General features: G+C 40.5%; 1 protein-coding gene across 1 annotated transcript; it reads right to left on the bottom strand.

Annotated features, from left to right (window-relative positions):
* Positions 1–4,016: 4,016 nt before the first annotated feature.
* Positions 4,017–9,113, bottom strand: si:ch211-151h10.2 (uncharacterized protein LOC567699 homolog). The gene is made up of 9 exons (XM_023283590.3): positions 8,714–9,113; positions 6,923–7,196; positions 6,768–6,832; positions 5,758–5,896; positions 5,330–5,448; positions 5,063–5,243; positions 4,833–4,916; positions 4,649–4,744; positions 4,017–4,563 (listed from the first exon to the last, which is right to left on the bottom strand). The coding sequence occupies exons 1-9, from the start codon at positions 8,848–8,850 to the stop codon at positions 4,219–4,221; spliced, it is 1,440 nt and encodes a 479-aa protein (XP_023139358.2). The 5' UTR covers positions 8,851–9,113; the 3' UTR covers positions 4,017–4,218.
* Positions 9,114–11,439: the final 2,326 nt, after the last annotated feature.

Here is an 11,439-nt window from a genome sequence, read left to right on the forward strand (position 1 = left end):
CCATGCACATGGTTCTGTGATTCACCGGGACAAAGTCTGCATAGCGAAGTAAATCCAAAGCTGTTCACTGGTTTTATTTAGACTATAATATCCAGCAGACACTTTTATGCTTGTGCAGGTGTGGCATGACAAAAAAGTGCCTTAAAAACAATTGATTTAAAGCATGTAGTGAAGTTATACATGCATCATATGTTAAAACAAGAAAAGGCAGCGCAGTATTCCACCAAGGCTGCTCAGTCGTGTTATTTCTGATGGCTGAAATCTTGAAAAAATTTGTGGCAGAAATCACGGCTACAAAGAACATGGCCATATAGATGTACCTGCAAACAAAATGATCTTGCGCTGAGCACAGGTGTGTTATGCATGTGTGGGTTATACAAAAATACCAATCACATGACCTAAATATGTAGCGCACAGCGGGAATTGATGGGACTCAGAAACACCCCCACAATTTAATAAAATTATTTTTTGTATCATTTCCGATGGATACGTCCTGATAAGTCCGCAACGGTGGATTTGTATCACAAATCGCAATCATGTGATCGTCAGAAGGCAGCTGACGTAGTGTTCACTTGTTGCCATAGTTACAGTGACGGCGTGCCGATATCTTGCGGTGATATAAAAATCTTTATCAAATCCGTGGAGCCAGACTATAAGCTGCATCACTGCCAAAATCTAATCAATCGGTCCTTGTGTCATTTCAGACCTTCCCTGATAATTTCATCCAAATCCGTTATTCCGTTTTTGAATAATGTTGCTAACAGACAGACAGACAGACAAACTAACGGCAATCATTGAGTAAAAAGCTTGTTTGGTGCTGATATCACAGTACTAAGATCATTAAATCTCTTCACAGAAATCAAATATAAATCCACAAGTCAGCAAAATTTTAAAAAGAAATAGGATGAAAGTGAGCTCTAAACAGAACCCTACATAAAATCTTCTTCTTACGAAGTTATTTTCATTCATTTTTGGGTGCTAAAAGCCAATGACAACTGCCAATAACATGTTTCTGCTGTCCTTATCCATTCAGAGGGATATCTGCACATACCCGTCTAAAAATGAAAGAGATGGATAGATAATATCCACACATATCTATTAATCTACTGCATGTACCAGTGTTTCCATCCGTGAAATATGGATCTATCATAGACTGAGACACAAACAGTATCGACCTATAATAAATGTATAGAAATGATCTTGAATAAATTGCGTTTAAACTGGCTTTTTGGAGGCATTGCACAAGAACAGTAGGTCCAAGAAACAAACTTAGAGTGTCCATTTGTTGCAGAAATGTGTGTTTTGCTTGCATAAAAACACGATTAATCTCATTCTAATATTGTTAAATGTATTTAGCCAAAGCTAAAATGTGTTAAGCTGGACCTGGGTCTCACATGATCCAAACAATGTGTTTCCTGTATTGCTTAAAAATGGAATATTCTATAATATTATGTATAACATATAGCAGCATAAAGTAAAAAATCTGTAAAGCAAGTTAAATTGTCCTAGAAAACAGTTAAAAATGAGAAATTGCACAATCTCAGCCTACTCTAAGTGAGTTTTTTCAAAAAAGGGCCTTGAGGACAGTTTTTCTTCTAAAAAAGCTGCATGATATATTATAAGATGATATCACTGTTGCACTCTTCACATGTAGACATAAAACCTCAACCTAGGATGTCACTGCCATTAATTTAACAGGTTAACAGGATCCCAACCAGTTAAAGCCTGTCTGGTTGTTTCTTCTTCCACATTTCCTACACATCATTTTGTTGATTTCAGTACTGGACAGTGACATTTTCTGTCTCTGTCTGAAGCTTTTTGTTTGTAAGTCTCCCTGGAAAACAGATTTGAAACCCCAAAGTGGATCTTGAACGGTTTATTTAACCGCGCTCTCGAGAAAGTTTAGCAACAAGTTTGTTTATATGAGATAGCGGCGGCTTGTTGGTGCCATCAGAGGAGGGATCAGCAGCAGTGTGTGCTGTGTGTCGGCCGCTGAAACCTGATCTTGAGTAATTGTCAGGATAAGGCGAGGGATTGACCTCTGCCATGAACCATATTTTCTGAAACAACACACACTTGAGCTGGCTTTGAAACAGCCTCTGCTGCAGCACCGGAGCGGCCTGCTAGGGAAGCCGCTCATCAAGTTTTTAGTGTAACTAAACAGAGCCCGTGGTAATTTCATTCGTACGTTCTCAGATAGCCGATGCCATCTGCTCTCCCAGCCTCCGTCCCTCTGCCGGCCATGACATCACAAACCAGCTATGTGAGGCATGAGTTCATCTGGACATGCAGGATGTTCCCCGCTAACTCGTAAAGCGAGGCCTTGTTTTGCTCCGGAGGCCTGTTCCTCATTCCCATTTAATAGAATCAGCTCTTCCCTTTCCTCTGTTCACTGATTAAAGCATTTAATAAATCAATTCTATGGTTGTCTCTTCATTGTTTCGACCTCAAAGCGCATGTGGTCGTTATTGCCGTGAGGAGGAATCCAAGCCTCGTGGAAAAAGTTGCGTGTTCATGTCATAACGGTGTATTTTCAACTCCAAACACACATCTCCCCCCCAACAACAATGTCCAGTCTCGGTGTTTGCGTCTGCGGTGTTGTGACAGCTCGGATGCTTGCAGCGTTCAGCACACATTCCTTTCATCCCAGATCCCCCAGGGGTCGGCTCCACCTCGCCCCATCGCCGCCCCGCTGTGAGGGAATCAGACAGATGCGTGATCCGGCAGATGGTGGGCAAGTCCACGGTCAAATGACTTCCACGTCCCCGCAACTGGCGCTTTAACGGCGGCCCTGAACGAACAGATTCCCCATCAGGAGTCCTGTAAAAACTGAAAAAGTTAGGAATCTGGTTTGGAGAAAACTATGTCAGCTTGTGTGCCTTCAGTGCGCTGCCGCAGGGTAATTGAATTTGGATCAAAGACATTCATGTCTTTCAAAAAGGTCTAGAGGGCTGCTCAGTTTTTAGTAATAACAGAAACGCTTCCGGCGTTGACCTCCGCTGCCCCCTCTCTACCTTTCTCTCCCCCTCTTTGCCCTCGGAATGAAATCCCTGCTTTGAAGGGCTCAGCCTGTTGCAGTCACTTAGTCTGATAGACAGAAAGAACAGGAACGAAAGATGTTTTGGGGGATTTTTTGACCTGTTTATCCTGCACACTAGAAGAAAAAAACTTGTTAAAATCATAGAACTGTGACTGAAAACACATAAAGCCTCAACAAGATGATGTAAAAGATCATCAGATAGGCAATATTACACATCTTGTCGTAACACAGTTGCTCAGTAAATGAAACTGCGTTGCTCTACAAACACAAAAAACCTGGAAAACACACCTGAATCAAATGAGATGATTCAGACACAGCTTTCTGAAACTGAAAGAAACACCTTTATGTTCTCACGAACACTTTCCTCTTATAAAGCTGATTGTAGGGAAAAGTTCCAGACAGAGATGTATATATGGTTTGATAGTATAATTACTTCGAATAGGTGCCGCTTCTGTTTACTTTCTGTAATAACAGGTGAAAGTCTGCCCTCCTGTGTTTGAAATGTTCTTTACATCAAAAACCCATTCTTGTGTGCTACATCAAGCTTTTTCACCTTGTTAAGAAGTTCATATGGAGTTTTTGATCTGCTAGAAGACACATAATCTGCATAATAAGCAGTCAACAGCATAGCTGAGTGTTTCTAAAAAGAAAATGCAGCAAACTCAAGAGTCTAAAAAATACAAATTCAGATTTGATCCGTAGAATCGGTTCCTGGTTCACACATGCATGGTTGAATTACTCCAATATTCCAACATTTCATTTAGTAGTTTTACAGTGTGTTTGCAGAGTTATAGGTGAGCTGCTATGCTTGAGCTGCAGTGACTAGAATGTTGTTGTGTGGAAAGAGGTTAGAATTTCATAGAGCCACACATCTGAGGTATTTTAAAGATTATTATCATGTGACTTTGATGCACAGAGTTGAGTTTTAAGGGTTTAAGATAAGATGTTCTTTGAAAAGAATGCAGAAACACTGACGATCATTTTAAAGATCTGTTTAACAGCAAGCTGAGCAGCATTACAGCAATAAAATACACGTATTATAATCACAAAATGTAATAAATACTCAAGTCTGAGGCAACCAGCAAATGATCAACATTTGAGAATATCTTCACAGATTAATAATCTACTTCAGTATTTACAAGACACCTGTTTGACGACCGATAAAAGTGAGATAAAAATCACTTCCTCCTTCCTGATTTTCGCAGGCGTCCGATAGTGGAGGTGAACTGCAGCACTGATCTCTCACACAGTGAATGTGGACCATCTGCTTCTGTGTCCATTTCTGCATCTGCTGAGCCAACAGATGAGGATTCAGACCTCGAGTTACAGCGCAGTGACGACACTTCACTTGTGCATCCACTCTGCACATGTCTGGAAGTCTGTGGAGACTCTCGGGCTCCGTTAGCATGAGCGAGGGGCCCTGCATGTCCGTCCTGATTTCCTTCTCCAAGTCCCTCCAGGTGGGCCTGGAAGGTGGAGGTCTGTTGTTCCAGGGAGATGAAACCCTCCTGTACTTTATCAAACTGCAAGAAGAGAAACATTTTTAGTCCTGGTGGCTTTTTTAAACCGACTTAGACCTGTTTGTGTACCGGGCAGAGTGTAATGTACCTGCTCAATGTTGGACTGAAGCAGAAGTTCAGGCCAAACGGACTCACTGCTGCATTTCATGCTGTTGCTGGTGTGTGAGTGACTCCATGTTAACTCCTGCAGAACAGAAACAAAGAGGATTACTGAGAGAAGAGAGCAGGAAAGCATCAGAGCTGATGTTTTTCTTGCATGGGGAGATGTTTACCTGCAGTAGCTGTGTGCTGTTGTTCAGATGAGCCTGGCAGGACTCAAGTCTGTTCTTGTGGCGAGTCAGGATTGCAAACAAAGTCTTTGACAAAGGAAAGATAGTGTTAAGAAACCCATCTACACGATTCAGGACGCTCAAACTAGAAGGACAGAAAAATTAAAATATGCTGGAACAATTCAATATATGACCTTATTGTGAAAAGTTTGAGTCATACCACATGTCTTTACCTCTGCGTCTGTCCGAGCCGAGGCCACATCCACCTGGTCTCGGCTTCCCCGTTTGCTCAGCGTGACCCCGGTATGCAGCTCCTCCAGCTGGGCCCAGAGGCCATCCAGGCCCTGCAGCAAGTCCTTCACACTGGCCTCGAAATCCCCCTGCACCTGGACCAGAGCTCGCAGGGACCCTGTTCTGTCAGAGAGGAGTGTTTGATGTCAATCCAACTGAGCGAAGTCTCCAGGGAGGCAGGACGCATACGTACGCCGAATGAACCTCACCTCTGCTGCAGATAGCTGCGCATGAGCTTCAGCTTGTCTGTCAGCGTGGAGCCTCCATCCACCTCCTCCAGCATCACCTCTGATCCAACATCAGCCTTCTTCAGCGAGTAAGACACAGACTGCAGTGGGAAAGAGAGGACAAGTTCAGCGTTGCGGGTTTGTTTGGTTGGGAGCGGCAGACAAAACATTTAAATTCCTCTCGTCGGCCTGTCAGAGTTAATTCAGAGTGCAGATGAGGGCAGCTCGGCGATGGCGTGTGCAGCCTGCGGCCAAAACATCTGCACATCCCCGAGTGCAAGGTCTGATCTCGCTGATCAACATGCAAAGAGCGACTGAAAACAAAGGGGATGACAAATATTGCCGGAGGCTGCCGTGGGTGGGAGACAGAGGGCAGTTTGTTTCTGAAAGGTGGTTTTTCTTCGTCTTGCCTCTAGTCTGGAGAGGAGAGCCTGAATGTGGGGCACACTGGGGTCTGACAGGGGCTCCTGGAGGACGCACAGCAGCAGGCTGTCTGCCAGGGCGAGGGTTAGAGGAAGGTGGAGGCCTGGACTTACTGACCGGGGCATCCTGGAGGAACGAGGACAACACAGTGAGCATGCAAATATGAAAAAAATAAGTAAGATTCTTTAGTAATTTGCTACATTTATTTCCCAAATTATAAACTCTGACCTTTAATAGTGGAAAAAAATTTACTTCTTAAACAAAAAGTGCATATTAGAGCCACAAATGACTAAATACTGGGAGAAATCATGCTGCGTATATATTGCATATGTGCTCCATCTCATATCCTATAGACTGTTTGTCGTATTCATGCTGCTGTTCCTTTATATGTACTGTTTATATCTCAAATCTATTTATCTCTACCTGTAGATTTAGCTGTTGTTTTATAATGTATAACAGCTATATTTATATATTAGTGTGTTCATACCACTCTGTCTATACTGTTCATTCTGTTTATCCTGTAAATAATGCACCGTACGGCTACTTTTGCACTTCTGGTTAGATGCTAAACTGCATTTGTTGTCTTAGTATTCTGTGCAATACATTAAAGATTAATCTAATCTAATCTAATCTAATCTAAAATGAAATAAAGACACTAATTGCATTTGTCACATATGCAAGCATTTCATAAAACAGCAAAAAAAATAGCTGCAGGGAGAACTATCCAAATAAATAGATACATAATTGATGAAATAAAGACACTAATTGCATCTGTCACACAAAAAAATTCTATAAAACAGTGAAATATATCCTTATAGTTCTTTTCGGTGTGGTGAATTGACATGCTGGATGCACCAGATTTGGAAATTCACATCTGCTGAGGCTGTGAGGTGTAGATAAGAGAGGCCCATGTGATGCTGTAAGGAAGTAAATGCTGTAAGGTGTGTTTTTTAAAAATTAAAACGTGTCTGAAAATGTGTAAATACTGAAGCCTCACCGAGAACACTGGTTATTCCAGTTTTCAGTCACAACCTCCTGCTGTTCTCTCTGTGGATTCTCCCCCTTGAATTCAAGCAAAGCCACTGAATAAACATAACATGATTAAAGACGCCAGCAGAAGAAGGAAGATCCATTTCTTGTGGTTCTGCTCACCAGCTCCTGTCCTGGCTGCAAGCAGCGCTTCAGGGCATAGATGCAGCCTCCCAGGGCAACCAGCAGCAGAAGCAGAAGCAGCAGCAGCAGCAGCAGCCTCCAGCAGATGTCCAGCAGCAACAAAGAGGGATGTGGCAGCGCCTCCAGCTGGCAAACCAACCACACGACACCCACCGGAGCCCAGCTGAACCAGGGCCTCAGTGGCCTCAGTGTCCTCAGGGCCTGGGACCAACAGGTGTGCCAGGGTTGACCTTCAGCTGGAGTTTGGTTTGAACTGAAGAGATTTGATTCAGTGATTTATTTCAGATATGCCACAACACCATGAAGGCAAAAAAGAGAAAATAAATGGCACAAAATGAAATCCAAAACCATAAAGTAATATCTGAAAACAAATAGGATGAACTTTAAGTTATTAACTCCTACCTACCTACCTACCTATCTATCTATACCCCAATAATCCCACATTAATGTTTTTTTCAAGCAAGTCGTCTTTTTTGCACATTTTCTTAAATAGTTTTAGAGTCATTTTGAGACCATTGTTCAGACTGTTCTATAAGTTTACCCCATAAACTGATGAACATCCACTCTTCATGGTGGTACAAGCAAACATCGTTTTAAAATTTACATTTTTCTCTTAATTCAAAGGTTCTAATATAACTTACTGGTTGCTTTGAGAGTTATTTGTGCAGTTCTAAAATTTACTGAATCAAAAAATTCCCAGTATTTGTTTTGAACAATTTATTGGTGTCCTTATTATATCTCACACTCTGTACAATCCCAATAGCTGATTTCTGTATATTTTTACTTGATTTAATGCTTTATTATACGTGTTAGCCCACACTTTTTTGCACAGTAGGTCAAGCAAAGTAAAAACAGTGAGCATTATAATGTATAAGAGGAATTCAGAATGTGTCTTTTTCTTTGTAAGAAATTTTTGCCAACTTTGCTTTTATATATTTTATATAAGTTTGTGATCCAAGACCACACCTAAAAAAACAATTCAATGTTAGGGTCATCAATCTTTACCTGAAGTAAAGAGTTTATTCTATGATTGCCAAACATCCTAAATTTAGTTTTTAAGATTTTATTGAAGTTTATTCCTGCTAAACCTTCTCGGTTTGCATCTTGTCATCCAAACAAAAAATATTCAGATCGTCTACAAATTAAACAATTCTACGTGTAGTATAAACAAATTTGGTCCCAACACTGATCCTTGTGGGACATCATATGAAATATGTAACAGACTGGAGACAGAGAACAGAAGTAAAGTGTGAGAACTGAAAATGAAAGAACACAAGTAGTAGAGGAAAACTGTCATGCTGCTTTATAAAATTACTGAAATTAACTTTTTGCTATTTATTTTGTGAGAACTGTGCTTTTATTTAACATTATTTTCTGTCACTTATGTATGGTTGAAATGTGAGAATTCAGGTATTTACAGCAACACCTGACATAAGCTGAAAAGTTACAGATTTATTTAACACTTGGGTCTTTGGAAATCTGAAATTTTAAGTGACTTCGAGCTTTTAATCAGTGATTTTCTCCATATCATGCTTTTATAATGAGCTGTTGTGTAGTGCAGCTAATTTACAGTCACTTCAGGTCTCAGTTCAGTAAGACATGAACCCCTCGACAACTCACACATGCTGACAGATTTGTGCCAAATGGAGCAGAAAACTATCTTGACACCATCATTACACGCTGACTTCTCCTCCCTGTAGCAGCAGATAATCAGAGACCTGCCACTCAAAAGCAAAGACAAGCTGCTGAACGTCACAAATTTCTGCCTACCTCTGTTCTGGGCTCCTCTCTGCAGGTTCTCCCTCCTCCACCTCCTCCATCCATTTACTGCCACAATCCCGGCCCTCCTTCCCTTCCTGCCTTGCGACCCCCAGACTTTTGGGGTAGATGACAGTCAGCCGAGGCATAAGAGCAGCTCAGACATGCTGGTTGAAACTGCAGCTGAGCCATCAGACGAACAAAGTACACCTGTTCAATACGCGATTAAGTCCTTAAACACAACAGGCTTGTTCGACTGGTTCCACTGGAAGATTTGTTTTATCTAGGCAGCGGCTCTTTCCTTTTCCCACATTCCGTCCATGCAGGAATGTGTGAAACATGCTGATGACAAACGTGCGGAGGACAAGCCCAGCTCCACCCAGGTACACCAGGAACCTGCAACGAGGCCTCCAACACACACCTGAATCACAAGACACTCACTTATTATTAGATCAGGTGTCGCAATCTGTGCAGCCAGGAATTTGTTCTTACATGAGAAGTTTACAAATGGAAGGGAACCCATTTTAAATCATTAACAGGACTGGTTTGCACTGTCTGTTCCAGGTGTAATGTTTAACTAGCTCAGGTTTACGATGCTGAGGAACCAGTTTCTGCTGTCTGAGGTCGTGCTGCCATCTAGTAAATAAAACAAGAATAACTGACCTGAACAGGCAACTTAAGCATCATTTCTTTCCAAGTTAAACACATTCATACCCAAAGAAACGAAGATCTCAAAAAGACCAAATCATAAAGTGATTTAATATTTAATGTCAGTAAACACGAAACTGCAAATTCTTGACTTACAGTAAATACTTTTTGAAACTGAAAGTGAGCATAAACACATGTAACTTAATTTTTTTTAAAATAAATAAGTAAAGGCTTTATATTTACCCCCTTGAAATCATTTTAACACGACTTTCTTAATGAATTACTTGCCCTCACTAACAAATCAAACTGATTATGTTTGATCAGTCTGCTGCATTTTGATGTAAAAATTCTCCCATCTCAAGAGTCAGTCGGGCCATTTGAAGAGGCTCTCAGAGAAACAAAAAGGAAAAAAATACCACTTAACAGATATTATGTGGAAAATAAATATTTTTTGTTTTTTTTTCCCCCATAAACAACAACAAGAGGTATTTAAAGGCTTAAAATCCTGAAAATGTCATAATATTCGGTATTTATGATCAGAACTATTGTTGTTGGTTAAAAAAATCTAAGTAAAAGTGGAAAACAATATTAATATATATGTTTATGGCAGTTTATTGACGGGGACATTTTTGTCCATAAGGACTTCAGTGTAACTTTTTAAAAATAACGTCTGAGGGTTAAATCAAGCTCCTGGATCTGTCACTGACATGAGACATACATTTATTTAGTAAATTCTGTTTCACTAAACTACATTTATTTCAAAAATATTAAGGTCATTGTTTGTATTCTGAGTGGATTAAAATCATTCTGAACAAATACCAACTATGGGTGTGTACAGCTTATTATTTACATCTTTACCTGCTTGTTTTGTACCAGACAAAGAAGGGAGGAGAAAAGTAAGAATCCAGTGACTGATATAAAAATGTGAACAGCTTCTGGTGTTTCAAATTGAAGCAGTGTTGGTAATAACTACTGAAAGCTTCCGCTGTTCATTTTATTATTGACTGAAGGAGGCTCAGAGAGTAAACTCACTCTCCGTCCATCTGTGTGTGTTTTAAAGGTAAAGCATTGAGCAGTAAAGAGGGTGAGTTGCATCAAACACAGCTCTGTATTTACTGGACTCAATAGTCCAAAAGAGCCGCAGAAGCTTCAGAATGATTGTTTCATTAATGCATGCTAGTGAGATGCATTCTCCTTTACTTCCTCCACAAAATAACACAGTTTTTCACCAGGTTGAGACTAAGGACAGACGTGGATTTTCTTCTGATCTTCTTCATCCAAGTAGCTTTAAATGTAGTTCTTGTTACAGGGACAGTCAGTGGACAAACTGAATTTAACCTGGTTCAGCTGAATCCCTTGTTGTGCCAGTTTACTTGTCAGAGACGGAGAATGTCTCTGTGACAAAATGAAACCTGATAGGGAGTGGTCGTCGAGCTCTGCTTCATTGCAGAACGAGGAGTGGTTTCTAAGAGGCCACTAGTGAAGTGACAGTCAAGTCCCAGCCTAAAGGTAAAGACAGTGAAAATGTCTTCACATGTAAAAAGCACACTATCATTTCAAAAGTTTGCGGTCACCCAGTTTCATGTTTTCCATGAAAACTCACACTTTTATTCATGTGCTAACATAATTGCACAAGGGTTTTCTAATCATCAATGAGCCTTTCAACACCATTAACTAACACAATGTAGCATTAGAACACAGGAGTGATGGTTGCTGGAAATGTTCCTCTGTACCTCTATGGAGATATTCCATTAAAAATCAGCTGTTTCCAGCTAGAATAATCATTTACCACATTAACAATGTCTAGACTGTATTTCTGTTTAACTTAATGCTATCTTCATTGAAAAAAACTGCTTTTCTTTAAAAAAATAAGGACATTTCTAAGTGACCCCAAACTTCTGAACTGTAGTGTATTAGCACTAAATGTGTATGGGACTATTTTTATCAGAAAACCAGCCTGTTAGGTTCCAAACAAGGTTACTGTGGCCTCAGTTATTTCCTTGTAAATCCATGGCAGACACGTATTTCTTTCATGATGACTTTGACAAACCAGTGATTCCTGAAATGAACACAAAGGGAATACTACAAAA

The sequence above is a fragment of the Amphiprion ocellaris genome, chromosome 7, assembly GCF_022539595.1.
Source record: "Amphiprion ocellaris isolate individual 3 ecotype Okinawa chromosome 7, ASM2253959v1, whole genome shotgun sequence".
In the NCBI taxonomy this organism is placed as follows: Eukaryota; Metazoa; Chordata; class Actinopteri; family Pomacentridae; genus Amphiprion; species Amphiprion ocellaris.

What these genes read in the sequence shown, in the direction of transcription:
- si:ch211-151h10.2 (XM_023283590.3), bottom strand. Translation starts at nt 8,850, where the DNA reads ATGCCTCGGCTGACTGTCATCTACCCCAAAAGTCTGGGGGTCGCAAGG. An exon ending in TGCAGCCAGGACAGGAGCTG is followed by an intron (nt 6,833 to 6,922) that starts GTGAGCAGAACC and finishes CTTGAATTCAAG; the next exon opens with GGGGAGAATCCACAGAGAGA. An exon ending in CGCAGCTATCTGCAGCAGAG is followed by an intron (nt 5,244 to 5,329) that starts GTGAGGTTCATT and finishes CCTCTCTGACAG; the next exon opens with AACAGGGTCCCTGCGAGCTC.